Source organism: Rhinoderma darwinii, chromosome 10, assembly GCF_050947455.1.
Source record: "Rhinoderma darwinii isolate aRhiDar2 chromosome 10, aRhiDar2.hap1, whole genome shotgun sequence".
NCBI classification, from domain to species: Eukaryota; Metazoa; Chordata; class Amphibia; order Anura; family Rhinodermatidae; genus Rhinoderma; species Rhinoderma darwinii.
In genome coordinates this window covers 61294293-61315545 of record NC_134696.1, presented here as the reverse complement: position 1 = coordinate 61315545, position 21253 = coordinate 61294293, and the positions used below count along the sequence as shown (strand labels likewise).

Genomic DNA, 21253 nt, shown 5'->3' with positions numbered 1-21253 from the left:
CACACAATCTGTTTACTAAAGTAAACAAAAATACTTTTGGCCCTTTATGTGGCTTTTCTACACCAGGATACTGGTTGATAAATTGCCCCATATACTTGTTTATTTTAACACGACATGAGGTATATTTGTGAAAATGTGTCAAATCCGCAAGATTTTTCAGTGATTAAGTCTTCACATCTGCGTCAGGAGATTTATCCCCATAGGCATCTTTATAGGACTTCAAAAATACCAGAGAAAAAGCATGTACGATATGAATCTAAATAAAATACGCTGCTAAAAACACATAAGGGTTCCCATGTAGCGTAAACGATGCAGAATTTCAGCAACAGAATTCTATACGGAAATTCTGTAGCATTTACAGTAGCAGCAAAGTAAATGAGATTCCCACGCTACGGAAAAAAAACGCACAAAAATGGTGCAGAAAGTGTCCTGCGGTACGTTTTTCAATTCCGCCGCATGTCAATTTATACTGCGTGTTCTGTGCAGAGATGCTGCATGTTTGGCCCAGAGGCTTCGATGGGGAGCAGAATTTCCGCAACAGATTTATGTTGCTTTTGTTTTTACAGCGTTTACGCAGTGGAAACAGTAAAAACCGCTGGAAATCCGCAGGTGCACATATACTTTGCTCCAACCAATGTTTAACACTAAATCTGCAGGTAAAGCCGCTGCGGAAAAATCGCAGACAAAATCCGCACCTACCCTGCGTTTATGCAGCATTTTGTGCTAGTAAAACGCAACAGTAGATACCCCAGAATACGCTGCAGATTTTATATTTTCCGCAGCGGTTTTTCCATTTTGGCATTTATGCTACGTAGTAAGCCAGCCTAAAAAGTGCTTACATTTTACAAAATAGTTTTTTAACGTGCATTTTTTCATGCAGTTTAGGACTATGTTCACACAGGGCGGTATACGCTGCTTAAAAGCACACAGCGTATCCGCCCTAGTCGCCGCAGGTAATTGGCTGCAACGGTCACATGGCATGAAACGTCATCCCAGGAGGCCGGCCTGGACGAAGGAGCACAGAATTCTAAGAAGTATAATAAAAATACTTTTTTTTTCTGAGTTGCAATTTTTGCAGCGGAGTCGCAGCTTTTCCACCGCAAAAGTCCCAACATCTGCTATTCGTTGCGGGTTTTACCTTCCCATTGAATTCAATGGAGAAAACCCACAACAAAAAAATCTGCGATTATGGTAAATACAAGTGACATGCTGCGGATTAAAAAAACGCACCACAAGTCAATTTCTGAGCGTTTTTTCCGCTCATCGCTTACACAGCACGTGAATGAGATTTGATCATATCTAATCCACTGTATTACGCTGCGGATTTTCCGCAACGAAATCAGTTGCGGAAAATCCTCAGTATTTACGCTGCATGTGAACTGACCATGAAAGGTCAGAAAAAAAACTATATGTAAAGGAGGCCTTAGGCCGGGTTCCCATGTAGCGTAAACTCTGCAGAATTTCTGCAACGGAATTCTATGTGCTGAAATTCCGCAGCATTTACAGTAGCAGCAAAGTGGATGAGATTCAGAAAATCTCATGCCCACGTTGTGGAAAAAAACGCAGCATGAACGATAATAAATTGACCTGCGGTGTGGAATTTAATTCCGCAGCATGTCAATTTATGCTGCGTTTTTGTTGATTTTCTGATACGGGCTTTCCCCATTGAATTCAAAGGGGATGCAAAACCCGCAACAGAAAGCCCGGTGTTGCGACTTTTGCGTCGTAATCTCAACCACGTAAAAAAAATCAAAAAAATCATATTTACCCAGAACGCAGAACTTCCTGCAGTCCGGCCTCCTGGGATGACGTTGCACCCCATGTGACCATTGCAGCTAATCACGGGCTGCAGCATTCACATGGGCTGTAGCGTCATGCAGGGAGGCCGGACCGGACTGCGATGGAGGGATGCGTCGCCATAACAACTACCTATGTAAGCATGAGCGCTTTTTACCGCTGCTTTATGAGGCGGAAATTCTGTATGAAAAAATGCATATGTGGTGCGGTTTTTCGGACGGAATGTACTGCGGGTTCCAGGTCGGATACGCTGCGTGGTTTTTATGCAGCGTATCGGTAACTTGGGAACCCGGACTTAGGGTGCATTTACATGAGACATGTTTGGAACCACGGTAAAAAAATCTCAGTGAAAACTCCCAGCGGTTTTCCGCTGTGCGATTTTTACAAGTGAAACATTTATTTTACCGTTTCACCTGTAAAAACTGCACAGACGAAAACCACGGAGGCGAAAACTCATGGTAAAATTACAATTAATTTTTTTTATGCGTTTTGTTACTGCGTGGCCAAAATTGTCTCATGTAAAAGCACCCTAATAAAAGTTATCTTTTAGCACAGACTGCTTTTCCCCTCCTCTATCCTTTTCATAAAACAAATGAATTTATTGATGAGGCGCTCCAGGCAAGGTGTGCTATATAATCAGGCTGTGCTGTTCTCTTGATATTTCATCCACGTAGTGAGGAACTGATTTTGTTTATTAGTGCCAGGACAAAGCTAAGTATTTTGGGGGAGATTTATTAGGACTTGTGTTTCATATGGCCTTCTTAGGCCTAATTCACACTAGCGTGTTCGGTCCGTGATATACGGTCCGTATGTCGCCCGCATTTCCCGGAACGAACACAATGCAGGGAGGCGGGCTCCTAGCATCATAGTTATCTATGACGCTAGGTGTCACTGCCTCGATGCGTGAAAACTGTCCCGCACTGTAATCATGATTTTAGTACGGGACAGTAGGTCCACAGAGAGGCAGGGACACCTAGCGTCGTAGAGAACTATGATGCTAGGAGCTCGGCTTCCTGCAGTGTGTTCGGTCCGGGAAATGCGGCCGACACACGGACCATATATAACGGACCGAACACGCTCGTGTGAATTAGGCCTTAGGGTATGTTCACACGCTTAACAAAAAATGGCTAAAAATACGTAGCTGTTTTCAAGGGAAAACAGCTCCTGATTTTCAGCCATTTTTTAATCAAACTAGCGTTTTTCGCAGCGTTTTTTTACGGCCATTTTTGGAGCTTTTTTTCTATTGAGTCGATGAAAAATGACTCCAAAAACGGCTCAAGGAGTGACATGCACTTCTTCCAATTTTTCAGCCGTTTTTTGGGACGTTTACGGCCCGAAAAAACGGCTGAAAATAGGTCATGTGGACATACCCCTAGGTATGTAAAAGCACACAGCGAATCCTTCCTGTGCATCACAGGGAATTCCGGGCAAAAATTGATATCAATGGTGACGGATCCGGTGCAAATGGTTTCCGTTTGTCACTGTTGTTTAAGGGTTCCATCATTTTGCCTACGATATTGATTCCGTCAAAACGACAGAACCCTTAAACAAAACCATTTGCACCAGATTCGTCACCATTGATATCAATGGTGATGCAAACGGAAACCTATGGTTTCCGTTTGTTTCAGTTTGGATTCCGTTCATGGGTTCCCCTGACGGATAGCTCAGACAGAACCCATGAACGGAGTCCCGACGCAGATGTCAACAAAGCCTAAAAGAAGCAATATCCAGATCATGGCGCACTGCACAGGACAGGATGGAAGAAATGGAAGAACTATAGTCCTTTTCACAGTTATGGTCGAAGTGCGACAACTTTGAGCACATTTCTGTTTCTGAGGTGTTGACTTTTACAGTCATTTTAATCACAAGGTTACTATGAAGAAGAATTAAAACTTGAAACAAGCATTTTACTTCACAAGTTTGATTTTATAAATTGATTTGTTAATACACCATAACTAAAGAAATGTATCATAGTATCTCTCAGCAATAAATCTCACTGTCTAAAGGGTCACTAAAATGTGTGTTAACAAGCTGGCCACAGTGTAGCTGATCCTGACCTTCAACAAGAGGTTCAAATTACAAAATTATATATAAATGTATGCAAATTTGTGACACAGTTGGGTAATAAGATTTGAGAAGAACTGGTTGAGTGCCCTGGCAAATTGGCAAGCTCACTTCTGTTTCCTTTGTAAGTGGCTACAAGTAGACTGTATTAATAAACCTGTTGAGAACTATCTTTTATTTTGAGATTTTTATCTATAATTGTTTAAGTGGTATTCCTGAATTCACAAATTATCATCTATCCACAGGGCTTCAGGATCTCCGTTCTCACAGTTAGTGGGGGGTCCCAGGGGTGGGCACTCCCAGCACTCCGAAAATTATCACCTATTCTGTGGAAAGGTGATAATTCATGAGTTTGGGAATACCCCTTTAAGCTTGCCAAGCTAGTGATTATGAAAGGTGGAGTAATAAAAGACTAGTTAATCGTAGTTGATCTGGTTTGATTATCATTATGGATGACCATGACATTCATTACAATGACAAAATGCAGATAGATCTCATCATAGCTCTATGAATAGGTGAAACAAGGCAATATTGATATAAGGCACAAAAATAGTGGCACATGCGTATTTCTGACTATCTGTCTGACTGTCTTTTAAAATATGGCAACTACACCCAAGCAGCGACCAAGAATATCCAATACTCCATAACAATTGTTTAACACAGATCAGCCTTTGGACAACGTCTATACTTATTTTAGTTAATATCTGTAATGGTTTGTTCATATAAGTAATTCATCTAGTCACTAGTGTATACTGAGAAAGAACTCAGGAGGCAGAACATAATTACATAATACACACGTTACAATGAAGTAAAGAAAATGAGGAGCTGTGTGTCTAAAAATGAAGAAATTAACTTTACAACCTCAATGCTTTGAAATGACACATCTTTATCTATACCTATATCAGCTACAATTGTTTATATCTGTGAGTGAGGATGATCATGAAAAATTAAAGGGGTTGTCCCCCTGATTAACCGATTGTTGTAGACCTAGCTGTTAAACCTCCTCGCTGTAATTGCTGCAAGAAAGTGCGGGCGGCCATGTATTTACCCTAAGGCAACACTACAGGGTAAATGTTGTAAGGAAGAATGTAAGAAGACAATCGACAGCAAAATGAATTGATACAATCACAGAAATCATGAATAAACTTTGAGAAGTCTGAAGACCCAGAGGGCAACACATTCTGATAAACTCTAGTCACATACCTTTGTTGCATTTTGTATTGTTCTCCGAACCACCACTTTAATGTGAGGAGCATTATTAGTAGGAGGATGTGTGTAAACTTCTGCTCGTGTAATTCCTTTCCATGTGTCTCCCTCTGGCCATCCAAGGTCCAGCATGGGTGTTGGTACATCTGATTTTGCAGGCCAGTAACTTACACTTAAATCTTCATCCAGTTCTGATTCTTCCTCATATTCTAGTTTTCCTAGTTGAGAATCCACTGCAGAGCTTTCTAAAGAAATAACTTCTTCCCTGGATAAAAACGGTCGCACTCCTTCATTTTTAAGGTAATTGTGGAAATTAGCTTCTCCAGAAGATAAAAGAGTTTCCAAGGCAGTTCGTTGTTTTTCCGAATAATAAAATTGTGGACTTGCTTCAGAAATATCTACAAACTCTAGATCATCTTCCAAACATTTCACCTGAGAGTTGGCCATTTTAAAACCTAAGAGTCTTTTTAGCAAGTAATTAATAATATATAAAACATGTATTCAGAGTTTTTGTGTCACACAATCCTGTGAAAGTCTTCTAATTGTAGGGCATTGAATGCTAGGAAAATTCTGGAAAGAAAAACAAAAATCAAAATTACCATGGTTGTATATCTAATATGAGAACTGGTTAAAGTGAAGTTTCACCTTCATAGATATTTAATTAATATATTAGGGAACTATGTTACAAGCAATTCCATATTATTCAACTCTTAGTAACTTCACACGTTAAATGCATGATAAAACACATTTTCAAATGCTAGCATAATTAAAATTTAACAAGCTTTTTTTAGCGTAGGAAAACACTAGACGGAAACACTGCGTAAAACTACACAGCGTATCCACCCAGGTAGCCGCAGGGAATTCCGCCCGAAAAACTGCACCAAATTGTGGTGCGGTATTTCAGGCGGTATGTCCACTGCAGAAATCCTGCAGCAATAAAAAAAAAAGTTTATACTTACCTGGCCGTAGTCATGGCGACGCGTCTCTCTCTACTCAGCATAGCCCGGCCTCCTGGATACGCTTTGATAGGCTGCAGCAGTCACATAGGATGAAGCGTAATCCCAGGAGGCTGGGCTGTGCCCAGAAGAGAGGATCACATCGCTATGACTACAGCAGGGGTGTAAGTATGTGCTTTTTTTAAAATTAATTTCAAATTAAAAATACCTTGTTTTTCTTTGCGATTTTTGCACCGAAATCACAGCCTTTCCGCTCCAAATTCGCAATTCATAGCTCTTTGTTGCGGGTTTTACCTCCCCATTGAATTCAATGTAGAAAACCTGCAACAGAAGAGCAGCAATTCCGTAGCATAAATTGACATGCTGCGGCTTCAAAACCCGGACCATAGGTCAATTTATGAACGTTTTTTTCAGCGGATATTTTCCACTGTGTGTGGCTGGCTACTGTACTATGCTGCGGATTTGCTGCCATGAATTCCGTTGTGGAAAATCTGCAGTGTTTCCGCCTAGTGTGTTCCTACCGTTATTGCGTTTGATGGAGTTTTTTCTTTATTGTCATTTTGTCCATGCGTTTTTCTTTTCGTTTTGAAATCGTATAGAGAAGCCTATAGGAAAAGAGACCAGAAAAAAATGCCATATCCAGAGCATGCTGCGCTTGGAAACAAACACCACTGAGCACTAAAGTGAGATAAAAAGCTCTTCCACACGAGCATGCTCTGATTTTCTTGTGGAAAATTTTAACAATTTGTTAAAGTCTCATTCACGTGGTTGGTATTAAAATCCGCTGGGGATTTTCTATTCGCTTATCCACATAGAAACTCTGTAGCATGGAGGGCCTAAATATTGGCAGACCACCTACATAAATTTGTCTGGTGACATAATCAATCTGGGCCTTACAATCAGCCAGATAGGCAGAAGGACTTTCAATGTGAAGACCGTGATTCTATGTGGTCCCCTCTTTGCAGTCCAGCACCCTTGCAAAAATTGGGGGCTATTAACCCCTTAACGACATGTCTCATACTATTATGTGACCGTCGTTAAGGGGAAGTATGGAGCGGGCTCACGGACTGAGCTCGCACCATACTCAGAAGGTGACGGCTGTGTTATACAGCCGACATCTCACTGCAACGGGCAGAATTAAGGATCACTTTAATTCCGCCCGTTTAACACCTTACATGCCGTGGTCAATCACGACAGCAGCATTTAAATTGTTAGAATCAGGGGGGGCGCCCCCTGAAACAAGCCATCGTGCAACCCCCCGTGACGGGATAGGCCGGTGATGACAGTTGTCATGGCAGCCTGGGGGCCTAATGCAGGCCCCAGGTCTGCCATCTTTGTATACCTTTGAAGCCCTGGCTCAAAGAAGACTGTCAAGATCACGATATACTGCAATACATTATCAATCACTGGTTCAAGTCCTCTAGGGGGACTAGTAAAAAACAGTTAAAGTTTTTTATAATGTTCCAAAAAAAATAAAAATATTAAAAGTTCAAAAAAAATAAACCTTTTCCCATAATTTTCCTAAAGCAACGTAAAAAAAAAAAAGTTAACATAAATGGTATCGCCGCGTGCGTAAAAGTCTGATCTATAACAATATAGTGTTGTTTAACCCGCTTGGTGAAGGCCGTAAATAAAAAATAGATATAAAACATTCAAATTGATGATTTTTGGTCGCCTTAGTTCTCCAAAAAAAATGGAATAAAAAGTGATCAGAAAGTCGCATATGCACTAAACTGATGGCGTCACAAAACATTTTTTTTTTTAGCAAATAGTTTGATTTCTTTAAAAGTGGTAAAACATAAAACAAAACATATAAATGTAGTATCACTGTAATCATATCAACCTGTGGAATAAAGTGAATATGTCGTTTTTACAGCCTGATGGACGCCGTAAAAACAAAACTCCCCAAAATATGGCGTAATCACTGTTTTTTGCTTATTTCACCCCACAAATAGTTTTTTTCTCAGCTTCCCATTACATTATGCAGTAAAATAAATAGTGCCATGAAAAACTACATCTTGTCCCACAAAAAACAAGCCCTAATATGGCTATGTCGACGAAGAAATAAAAAAGTTACGACTTTTGGAAGGCAGGGAGGGAAAAACAGAAATGGAAAAACTCAAATTGGCCTGGTCTTTAAGGGGTTAATAGTTTTTATGGGATTGGGATAACATACATTTTGCATGATGAAGACACATTACTGCATAAGGGCTTTTTTCAGCTACTAAAATGTTTCCCCTTCTAGATCAGCAGGGACAGCAGGGATAACATTATTTGTATTTTCCTTGATTTGCCTATACAAAGATCACAGATAATAATTGTAACTAGTAGACTACTATTATGAGTGATCGCTAAGACCTGAATCCGTCAGTCCTGCGTGTCTCTGACATATAGGATCCACCTTTAATGGATCACATCTAAGTTATGAACTTCGTGATGGATAACAGGTGGATCTAGGTAAAAAATATTTGAAATATTGCAATAAATGTAATCTGCATTTCCTGGTGCCTGCAGTATGCTTCTTTATTGTATGTGTGTATATTGTGCACCTGTCTTCCTTAGTAAATAATTTGAAGGTTTAAACTGCATCTCTAGATATAAGGATTGTCTCTCATTCCAGCCAAAGTCAATAGCCTAAAACATTAGCCATCTTAAAGGGCTTTTCCAGGATTAGAAAAACATGGCTGCTTTCTTTCAGAAACAGCGCCACATCTATTCATGGGTTGTGTCAGGTATTGCAGCTTGGCACCACTAATGTGAATGAGATGAGCTGCAATACCACACATAACCGGTGTGGTAATATTTTTGTAAGAAAGAAGCTATGTTTTTCTAATCCTGTACAATCCCTTAATATGGGGTATCCCTTAATACCACTTTTGATATGTCATAGAGATATATGAAAAGTTTGGATCGGTGGGTGTCCGGGTGCCGAGACCCCCACCGTCGCTGAAACAAAGGTTCTCGACGTGCCCATAGAACTTAATATAACTCATAAAAAGTAGAAGCCTGAGGGGCGTGGCCTAACTGGAGATGTGAGCACACGCACCTTGGCTGAGCTCCAGTTGTCTAAACTCCTAACCAGTATCTTGTAGCCGCCTATCCACTATTTTACTCTGCTCGTTATGTTTGAAGTACCTACCAGCCTTGACCCTCATTTCCACCGGCAAAAATGGTTCAAATCGGACCATGCCAGTTGTCACTGGCCCCAGAGCAGATTGCACGCCAGTCTACCAAACATGGCACCAGAAATCCAAAGCTGTCAACTTGGAGAACCAACTGCACCTCAATAATGTAAGGATAATTGGGCTACTTGAACAAGTGGAGTGTCAGCGCCCTGAAACATTAGCTGAAACATGGTTTCAGGAAATATTTGGTGAAATGGCTATGTCATCTGCCTTTGTGGTCGAGCGGGTTCATCAGGTCCCCACGAGACCACTACCTCCTGGAACTCCACCATTACCAGAAAGGCCCTATTATGGTTGATGGAGCCGGGGGTCTCCTTCTTTCCACACTTCTTAGTCAACCTCTGAAAGAAAAGAGCTACATTCATTGCTGTAAAGAAATGCATCCGTGCAAAGCGGATATCCTACTCAATGACTTTCCCTGCCAGGCTTCAGGTCGCATGAGAGAACCAGGTCCAATTCTTTGAGAATTCTGTAGATGCTTCGAACTGGCTGGAGGGACTCCAGCGCTCTCCAAGACGCAGAGACCAGAATAAAGAGTTAATCTGCCTTCCATTTTTCTGCACGCTGAAGTAGTCCCTCACCATTCTCTCTGGCTACTTACCTGGCAAACTAACTGTTGTCAACATGTATCCAGATCTCCGTGGAGGGCCATTACCTACAGATGACAGCCGGACTACAGCTCCATGGCTGCTAGTTAATGTAACCCATTTTTTGCTTGTTCGGGATCCAAGTCTACTATGTTGCGGTATAGTGTAGGTGGGGAGGGTAAGGGACTTTGGGGGACTTTGAGGGGTGGGAAACAGGAATGGAATATGTTGGCCTTGTTCTCTCTGGGCCTTATTATTTGACATTCGTTTTACTACCATCTACAGTTTTGTGTCCGTCTGGCACATTTCTAGGGTTAATATGTGGTGTAACTTGTTCTGTTTTATATTTGCATTTTTGACAGCTTCTGCTTTCCTATCTTATATACTTATGTGTGTGGCGTGAGGGATCCACCTTAGTATACTATCCTGCTTAGTCCTTACACCTCTCAGTCGATGGCTAATGTGATGTTAAAATGTTTAATATGGAACGTTAGGGGTATGAATGACCCGCTCAAGAGAAATCTGGTATTTTCCTTTATTCAGAATTACAACCCTGATATAGTTTGCCTTCTAGAAATGCATTTTATGGCCTTAAACACAGATGGGTAGGCTGGATGCACCATACATCCCACTCAAGATTTTCCAGGGGAGTATCCGTTCCAGTACGCAGGAGTTTGAGGTTTGCAGTGGAGGATGTGAGGGCTGATCCTGAGGGTCGCTTTATATTCTAGCATGCACCATTGATAACTGTAAACTTTTACTTATGTTCACCTCCTTTGGATAGTGGTATCTTGAAACAGGCTTTCCATTTCTCTTTAAATCATCCTGATTATATAGTTGTGCGCGCTGAAGATTTAAATTTACTCATGAACCCCTTCCTAGACCGCCTCTCTGGCTCTCCGGCTCCAATTTTACAGGGGGGGTTGTACCCACCTGAGCCAGTGGATCGAGAGGCCTGGCTGGGTTGATGCATGGCACTATTTGATTCGCTCTAACAGGTGTTACACGTGCTACTTGCCTACCCACGCTTTGCTATCTAGAATTGATAATGCCTTCCTCTCCCCTCAGGCAATGCTACGCCTCTCTGATATTCAACTACTTCCCAGGGGTATCTCCGATCATTCCCCCAACCTACTATCACTTTGTGTAGCCTCTCCTATCTCACGCCCACCATGGCGCATACATCCTTTCTGGATCTCACAATTCCCTGAACAAGATAGAATGTATGATCAATTGTCACTTTTTTTTTTACCTCTAACCATGATTTGACATTATCCCCTGCCACTTGGGATTGTTAAAAAAAAAAAACTAGTGCTGCTGAGGAGGATCTCTGTGAATCAGTGGGTAGAGCAGAGGTGCATTACATCTCTGACCCTACAGAATCCAATATGTCATCTTGGCGCACCTTGCAGCGATCATATACACAGTTATTGGCAGTCAAAGTGAAACATAGATGTTATTTTCAGAAGCAGAGGTGTTTTGAATTGGGTAATCAGTCAGCTAAATTGGTCCCAGTACTTGCTAGGGATCACTCGAGCCCCCCGGCGATTTTATCTATACGTAATGCGCAGGGTGAAGTTCATAGATCGGTGCTATGTGTTGCCCAGTACTTTCCAGAGTTTTACTCCAACTCCTCCCTATACACTTCCCGTATATAATAAATCAGATACTGAAATAAAACACTATCTACAGGGGCGTAGCTAGGGGGGGCAGGCGGGGCGCAACTAAGAGGGAAGGTGGGGCGGCACCAGAGCTGCACCGTCCATGACAGCGGCCTGCTGCCTCTCTGAGGGGGCGGTGGTGCCACTGAAAAACTAGACGCCGGCATCCCCTCCTAGGGATAAGAGATCAATGGCCTGGGTAAGTTCGGTCATTGCGCCGCTTGCATCTATGAAAAGCGCAGATAGGCAGGGCAGAATGACTTGCCCTGTCAATCAGTGCCTTTCAACGATGCAAGCGTCATTGTGCCGTTTGTGTCGTTTAACCCCAGCAGATGTGCTCAGAAGAGAGCAGGTCGGCATTGCCACCGGACGGCGTGTTTGCGATCACGTATGAGGTATTGCTCTACTTGGGAGAAAATTCTTTGCAAACATTGGGGTAGTTTTCTCCTATAGTCCTTGTGAAAATGATAAATTTTATGCTAGAACTACATCTTATTAGAAAAAATATACACTACCATTCAAAAGTTTGGGGTCACCCAGACAATTTTGTGTTTTCCATGAAAACTCACACTTATATTTATCAAATGAGTTGCAAAATGACTAGAAAATATAGTCAAGACATTGACAAGGTTAGAAATAATGATTTTTATTTCAAATAACAATTTTCTCCTTTAAACTTTGCTTTCGTCAAACAATGCTCCATTTGCAGCAATTACAGCATTGCAGACCTTTGGCATTCTAGCTGTTAATTTGCTGAGGTAATCGGGAGAAATTTCACCCCATGCTTCAAGAAGGCCCTCTCACAAGTTGGATTGGCTTGATGGGCACTTCTTGCGTACCATACGGTCAAGCTGCTCCCACAACAGATCTATGGGGTTGAGATCTGGTGACTGCGCTGGCCACTCCATTACAGATAGAATACCAGCTGCCTGCTTCTTCCCTAAATAGTTCTTGCATAATTTGGAGGTGTGCTTTGGGTCATTGTCCTGTTATAGGATGAAATTGGCTCCAATCAAGCGCTGTCCACAGGGTATGGCATGGCGTTGCAAAATGGAGTGATAGCCTTCCTTATTCAAAATCACTTTTACCTTGTACAAATCTCCAACTTTACCAGCACCAAAGCAACCCCAGACCATCACATTACCTCCACCATGCTTGACAGATGGCGTCAGGCACTCTTCCGGCATCTTTTTAGTTGTTCTGCGTCTCACAGATGTTCTTCTGTGTGGTTTAAACACCTCAAACTTCGATTCATCTGTCCATAACACTTTTTTCCAATATTCCTCTGTCCAATGTCTGTGTGCTTTTGCCCATATTAATCTTTTCCTTTTATTAGCCAGTCTCAGATATGGCTTTTTCTTTACCACTCTGCCCTGAAGGCCATCATCCCAGAGTCGCCTCTTCACTGTAGACGTTGACACTGGCGTTTTGCGGGTACTATTTAATGAAGCTGCCAGTTGAGGACCCGTGAGGCGTCTATTTCTCAAACTAGAGACTCTAATGTACTTGTCTTGTTGCTCAGTTGTGCAGCGGGGCCTCCCACTTCCCTTTCTACTCTGGTTAGAGCCTGTTTGTGCTGTCCTCTGAAGGGAGTAGTACACACCGTTGTAGGAAAGCTTCAGTTTCTTGGCAATTTCTCGCATGGAATAGCCTTCATTTCTAAGAACAAGAATAGACTGTCGAGTTTCACATGAAAGCTCTGTTTTTCTAGCCATTTTGAGAGTTTAATCGAACCCACAAATGTAATGCTCCAGATTCTCAACTAGCTCAAAGGAAGGTCAGTTTTATAGCTCCTCTAAACAGCAAAACTGTTTACAGCGGTGCTAACATAATTGCACAAGGGTTTTCAAGTGTTTTCTAATCATCCATTAGCCTTCTAACACAGTTAGCAAACACAATGTACCATAAGAACACTGGAGTGATGGTTGCTGGAAATGGGCCTCTATACACCTATGTAGATATTGCATTACAAAACAGATGTTTGCAGCTAGAATAGTCATTTAGCACATTAAGGCCTCATTTACACGAGCGTGTGCGTTTTGCGCGCGCAAAAAACGCTGCGTTTTGCGCGCGCAAAAGGCACTTGGCAGCTCCGTGTGTCATCCGTGTATGATGCGCGGCTGCGTGATTTTCACGCAGCCGCCATCATAGAGATGAGGCTAGTCGACGCCCGTCACTGTCCAAGGTGCTGAAAGAGCTAACTGATCGGCAGTAACTCTTTCAGCACCCTCGACAGTGAATGCCGAACACAATATACACCAACCTGTGAATAAAAAAAGACGTTCAAACTTACCATGAACTGCCTGCTTCCTCCAGTCCGGTCTCCCGGCCGTTGCCTTGGTGACGCGTCCCTCTCTTGTCATCCGGCCCCACCTCCCAGGATGACGCTGCAGTCCATGAGACCGCTGCAGCCTGTGATTGGCTGCAGCCTGTGCTTGGCCTGTGATTGGCTGCAGCTGTCACTTGGACTAAACTGTCATCCCGGGAGGTCGGACCGGAGTTATCGGTAAGTCAGAACGTCTTTTTTTTTTTACAGGTTCATGGATTTTCGGAGCGGAAGTCACTGTCCATGGTGCTGAACCAGTTTAACGCTTTCAGCACCGTGGACAGTGACTGTCTCCTGACGTCGCGTACCCGAACATTTTTTACCGGTTTCGGTCAAAACGAGTTTGGCCGAACCCGGTGAAGTTCGGTGCGCTCATCTCGAATTTGACACTCCGTTTGGATGTTTGTAAACAGAAAAGCACGTGGTGCTTTTCTGTTTACATTCAGGAGTTTGACAGCTCTTGCGTGATTTTCGCGCATGCAACGCAGGACCGTCCGTGTGGCATGCGTTGTTTTCACGCACCCATTGAAGTCAATGGGTGCGTGTTGCGTGAAAAACGCAAGAATATAGAACATGTCGTGAGTTTTACGCAACGCACTCACGCAGCGCAAAATTCACGCATCGTCTAAACAGCCCCATAGACTATTATAGGTGCGTACGACACGCGTGAAAAGCACGCGCGTCGCACGCGCGTATAATACGCTCGTGTAAATGAGGCCTAACAATGTATAGAGTGTATTTCTGATTAATTTAATGTTATCTTCATTGAAAAAAACTGTGCTTTTCTTTCAAAAATATGGAAATTTCTAAGTGACCCTAAACTTTTGAACGGTAGTGTATATTTTTCTTTTTTTTTCTCATGTTCCAATTCTAATAAATTCAGCAAAAACCTGTACGGTCAAAATGCTCACTATACCCCTAAACTCAAGGGATGTAGTTTACCAAATGGAGTCACTTTTCAGGGGTTTTCACTGAACTGGTGCCTCAGGGGCTCCGTTAATGCATCATGGCGCCCATGAATCAATCCAGCAAAATCTGCTCTCCAAAAGCCAAATGTTGCTCCTTCCTTTCTTAGCCCTGCCGTATATCCAGACTGCAGTTCATGACCACATATGGGGTATTTCCCTACTCTGAAGAAGTTTCTTTACAAATGTTGGAGTGCTTTTTCTCCTTAGTTTGTTGAGAAAATGAACAATATTGAGCTAAAACTACATCTTGACATTTGTCATTTTGACTGCCTAATTCTAATAAAATCTGTGAAACACCTGTGGGGTTAAAATGCTCACTACACCCCTAGATGAATTCCTTGTGTGGTGTAGTTTCCAAAATGCTGTCTTTTTTTGAAGTGTTTCCTTTGTTTTGGCATAACAAGATCTCTTCTAACCTGACATGGTGCCTAGACTATATTCTAATAAAAAGAAGGCCCCAAAATCCACTAGGTGCGCTTTCATTTCTGTGGCCTGTGTTTCGGTCTATTAGCACACTAGGGCCACATGTGGGATATTTCTAAAAGCTGCAGAATCTGGGAAATACTTGCTGTGTTACAGAAGAAAATGTATTAAAATGTATAGTGTAATTTCTGCAACAACAAGAAAACTGAAATTTGTAAATTTCACCTGCACTTTGCTTTAATTCCTGTGAAACGCATAAAGGATTAAGAAACTTTCTAAATTCTGTTTTGAATACTTTGAGGGGTGTAGTTTTTAAAATGGGGTGATTTATGGTGGTTTCCCAAAATATAGGCCCCTCAAAGACACTTTAGTACTGAACTGGACTCTATAAAAATAGGCTTTTGAAATTTTCTTGAAAATTTGAGAAATTGCTGCTAAAGTTATTAGCCTTGTAACATCCTAGAAAAATAAAAAGATGTTCAAAAAATAATGGCAACATAAAGTAGACGTATGGGAAATGTTAATTGGTTGGTGTTTTTTTTTTTTACAAATAAGCAATGAATTTTTCGACCACATTTTACCCTGAGATAAACTCCAATTTGTCACGAGAAAACAATCTCAGAATCGCTTGGATAGGTGAAAGCATTCCGAAATGATTACCACATAGAATGACACGTCAGATTCCGAAAAATGGGGTTTTGTCAGGAAGTCCAAAAGTGGCCGAGGCGGGGAGGGGTAAAAAAGGCAACATAGAAAGTGTTTTGGTTTGTGGTGTTTTTGTGGTGAGGGGCGATTTTTTAAAAACACAACATATTCTGGCTATGGCATTTTTTTCTGCCATTTTTCTCATAGGCTTCGTTATAGGATTTCAAAAACATCTACAACAACGTTTAATAGGTCATTAAAACGCGTTACATTTAAAAAAATCTGGCGATTTTACATGCGTTTTTTTTCATGCAGTATAAAATGCCATACAAACACCCTGTGTAATGGAGGCCTTACAATGATGCAAAAATATACACAAGAAATACTAAATATAAACACATAATAAGATCATGTTGCAACAGGAAATTAAAAATGAACTGAAGAGCAAGTTAATGGCTTATTTAGACGAGTGAGTCTGTTTTGCGTCCGCAAACAACAAACCTTTTAACTTTTGTGTTAATTTCTGTGTTGCGCCTGTCTGTGTTCCATGTATCTGGTTTTTTTTTTATTTCCGTGTGTCATCTGATTTTCTCACCTGCAAACTTCTACTACTTCTACTTCCTGGTTCAAATTTTTGTCTTTTCAACGTCTCTAAGCAACGGATCCATCAAAAACGGACTGCACGCGGTTGGAGTCCGTGTACTGTTTGTTGTTTTTGCAAACCCATTTTCTTGAATGGGCGAATCTAGGATGCAAAACTGATGAATGCTGTCAATGCTGCTAAAATCGTACATGTGTACAGCCCCTTTAACTATAATGGGTCTGTGTGCAGTCCGTTGGACACACAGACAGCACATGGAGGTGAAATACTCTCGTCTGAATAATCCGTAAAAGATCAACAGGGGGAATTCAAATATTGCAACATTCCACATTTTCTTACTATATAATAATTTTCGGGGGACCTTTAGCTGGCTGTTTTACCAACAGCATGTAAGGGTAAGGGATGCCTACTTGCCTTTATTTATCCTTTAACATGTAGACGTGAAGGGTGGATAGCAAACAAGCAGTGATAATTATTGACTACAGTGACTATGAAACTATGACAGATGTCTTTTATTACTATATAAACATTCGCTTATTGAGGGTGACTTATCAGAGCAAGTGTAAAGCAAGGGAAAAGTTTAGTAGTTGGAAATGGCAACCAAGCGAGTTCCTGCTTCCATTTTCCAAATGGCCTTTAACAAATGAGAGTTGAAACTGATTAGTTGCTATGGGCAAATACCCCGCTGTTCCCTTACACTACATTTGATAAATCTCCCTTATCTTATATTACAGAGATTTGTGGATAACAGCATATAGATAAAATAGTAGAGCACACAACATGCTCCCAATTCTTGAAGGAAATTAAAAACATCTTGTGACGTCACTGAGACATATCTGATGATGTCATAGGTGGAGGATTGTACCTTGTGGCCCCATTGTTACATCCAAGGGGCTGCCACACTCTTCTAAGCACCATATCCCTGTAATGTGCATGCACACACTGTTCCATACTAATAAATGGAAGATTCTGAATACAGAAAATGAAGGGCCACTGTACTTGACCCAACAAAAAAAGGTATAAACACAAATAGATATTTCCCACAATATGGAAAAAAAATCTCAAATATAATCTTTTCCATTTCCCACATATATGTTGCTTGGAAAATTATAAAATTTAACACTAACAACCTAGAACATTTTTATTTTTGTACATTTTTTATTTTCAAGATTATAATACAATGGAAAAAAAGTACGGTAAAGTTACAGTATGATTGGGATAGGACGGATGGAGTTAGAACACTGAACCATAAGTGATTTCCATCTGAACCACTTTTAATATCATAGACATAATAATTTTCAGTCATTTGGATTGTTAATGATATCTATGGGCAGCTTTAAAACAGTGATAATAAACAATTTGTAGTCGCAAATCTTATTAAACATTTGATAAAACAGATTACTTGTAATTATTCAGATAAAATGTAGTAAGGTACACATTATCTATCACTAAAAAAATAGCTGTATATTAAAATTTAGCATTTATTATAAACACATTAAAAATTAGATAAGTTCCAGGATCTAACATTATTAATCCAGATATGAAAAAGGGGACACAGGATAATGTATAAGGGTATGATCACACGCAGTGTTTTCAGGCGTAATTGGGGCGTTTTATGCCTCGAATTACGCCTGAAAAAACGCCCCTAATACGCCTACAAATATCTGCCCATTGCTTTCAATGGGAATTACGATGTTCTGTTCCCACGAGCCTTTATTTTATGCGTCGCTGTCAAAATACGGTGCGTAAAATGACGGCTCGTCAAAAGAAGTGCAGGACACTTCTAGGGACGTCTCTGGAGGCGTTTTTCATTGACTCCATTGAAAAACAGCTCCAAAAGCGGCCGTAAAAAATGCTGCGAAAAACGCGAGTTGCTACAAAAACGTCTGAAAATCAGGAGCTGTTTTCGCTTGAAAACAGCTCCGTATTTTCAGACGTTTTTGCTCACTGCATGTGAACATACCCTAACAGTCACAGGGTCATCAACCAGAGCAAAGCATACAAAAGCACTTACACACCATACAATGATGTACTGCAAAGCAGCATAAGGTAATACACAGATAATTACATTAGCCTCTTAAGGCCCTATTACACGGGTCAATGATCGGGCAAGCGATTGATCATATGAATTCTTGTACACGATCATTGCCCTGTGTAATCAGGGCAACAATCAGCCAATGAACGAGCCAAACGCTCGTTCATTGACTGATCTGCTCTTTTATGCTGAATTAAATATCATCGTTGTCGGCAGCACATCTCCTTGTGTAGTCAGGAAGATGTGCAGCCGACATGATGAAAATTAATGGGGACGAGTGATCAGAGGAACAAGCGCTCGTCCCCATAAATATACAATCATTGTTCCGTGTGAAAGGAGGAAACAAGCACCGATCAACGAGCTGTCTCATGTCGGGCCGTGTAATAGGACCCTTAGTCTTGGCCAACAGCACAATAACACCACTGTCCATTATTAGCCATGGTGATGCCCTAGAAAAGTGAAGCACTTGAGATGACAAAAACGGCTCTGCACAGGAACCTAACCTTATGTACCCCTAACAGGCGTGTACCTAAAGGGGGTGGAGCGGTTGCAGTTTCACCCAGGCCTTTATACCTGAGGGGGCACTTGGCACCCCTGGCACAAAAGAGGATAGCAGTACTATAAATGAGACAAAATGGTTAGGGGACCCCATTACATATTTTTCCCAGGGACCCAGGAGTATTAAATAATGCCTCTGACCTACGTACACCCTACAACTTATGTCCTGACGAGTTTCCCCTCATAAGAGGTAGATCCACTGACCAGTCGTACAACAACAAAAGATACTTGCATAGGGTGGTGAGCAGGTAGGTGACTCTCGCAACTTCTGGGAATGGGAGATGCTAATCCAGTTTTCTGGTTTGTGTTCTTCACAGAAATGGGGAATTTCATAGACAGCTATTCCCTAATTCATTAAAACTAATAGGATTGCCGCAATGTAGTCAGGGCTTCCCTGCGTTCCACTTCCCCGCATCAGACCTGACAGTCTATAGTCTGGGTCACATTTTAAAACTACAGAACTATAAATAATTCTGTCATTAGACAATAAATTTTTCTACAATTACCAAATATTTTATGCCAAGTAACTCCAACCAAGAGCTGCACTTTAACACAATATACAAATTATTACAACAACAACAATAAATATTATTAATAATAATAATAAAAAAATATTACCTGGACAAACGCATATTTCATTATTTTACCAGTAATCCACAAGTTATTCTGTGTTCAGTCACCAGGTGAAAATCTGTAAAGTTACTTTTGTTCTCCTACGGTACTTTTGCCATCTCTTTCCTCTTGGTTTAATGTGAGGCCGGTTGGTTGTTCTTTCAAGTTTTTACTAATTGATATGAACATTAATAGCAGAATAATATTCGTCAGACTCAATACCTGATGAAAACTTGAACCCAGAACCACGAGATCGTTTCACTGGCTCCTCAGATGGGTTTATCTGTGAGCGACTGCGGGTAAGGTGTCAGCATAGCTGAAAGCAACTGACTTTCTGTACCTTGTTGCTCTCCACCTGCTCTCTCCCTGCCTTTGTTCTTCCTGTCATAACGCCAGACACAGGAGACACACCAGCAGCTCATGTAGCCTACCTGTAGCAACCAGGAAGCATTTACACCTTGAGCAGATCATTTGACTCATTTGCAAGATAAAGATGATAGACCAACAGAAGAGTAACACGACCGACATTACCCAGGGTCTAACCGATGTAGTTTAGCTGATCGGGAGAATAATTTGTAGTGTTTACTTTTACATGCTGCATGTAAATAGGTTCCCAGTTTCATATATCAGCTCATGGTTTTCTGTTCTGCAGGCTATTTCTATAATAATCGTCTGGCCTACGTTTCTATAACAAGTATTACAGAGCAGACAGCAATTCATTCTGCATTCCGAATTTCATATCAGATTATACATAACAATGTGGGTTATTGTGAGTACACGACCGTGGAACACCTGGCGACAGACTACAATTAACATACACAGAAAACACAATGGGATAGTTTAACTCTTATTGTCACTTCTGAGCAGAGATTGTGATAACACATATTTAATGTGTTACGTTATTGCCAGATAGACGTTCTCTTTGTTTTCATGATCAGTATGATGTATATTCCTGTAACTTTTGTTTACCCAGCAAAGAAATACGTTGACGTCCAAGACATGTTTTTCCGCAGCTCTCTCTAAACTCTGCAAGCCTTGTGATCGTTGCGAAGAGGAAGAATCAGGATGGGTGTAGAAAGTTGCTATTAGTTTTTACCGCTAAACACTTTGATTTCTGCATACTGTACCCTTAACCCCTTCCTCCCACAGCCATTTTTCAGTTTTTTTTGTTTTTGTTCTTTCCTCCCCACCTTCCAAAATCCATAACTTTTATATTTTTTCATCGATAAAGCCATATGTGGGCTTGATTTTTGTTGGCCAAGATGTAGTTTTTCATAGCATCATTTATTGTACCATATAATGTACTGGGAAATGGGAAAAAAATTCATTGGTGGGTGGAATGGGAAAAAAGCAGCAATTCCTCCACTGTTTTTTGGGTTTCATTTTTACGGTGTTCACTGTGCAATAGTAATATCTGCCACATCAGCTGTAGCGTTCAGATGGAAAACATGTAACATCCCGACCATCACAGACATCATTAAAAAAGTCAATACAAACTATCAATATGAATATATTTATGCCTGTAGCATACAAAGACATGACCGGTTCTGTAAAGATTGGATGTGTTGGAATAATTCTGTATATGCCGTACCTCTCCCTTTCTAGTGGGAGCTCATATGTTGTCTGTTG

The 21253-nt window shown here is 41.1% G+C and overlaps 1 protein-coding gene across 1 annotated transcript in view; it reads right to left on the bottom strand.

The window, feature by feature from the left end:
• The window catches only part of FAM83E (family with sequence similarity 83 member E), a 135280-nt gene extending 115032 nt beyond the window's left edge, over nt 1–20248 (bottom strand). Inside the window, exons 1-2 of the mRNA XM_075839977.1 lie at nt 19631–20248; nt 5065–5637 (exon numbers count right to left, since the gene is read on the bottom strand). Of these exons, the coding sequence (XP_075696092.1) occupies nt 5065–5514 (450 nt within the window). The 5' untranslated portion in view covers nt 5515–5637; nt 19631–20248. The remainder of the gene's footprint in view (nt 1–5064; nt 5638–19630) is intronic.
• Nucleotides 20249–21253: the final 1005 nt, after the last annotated feature.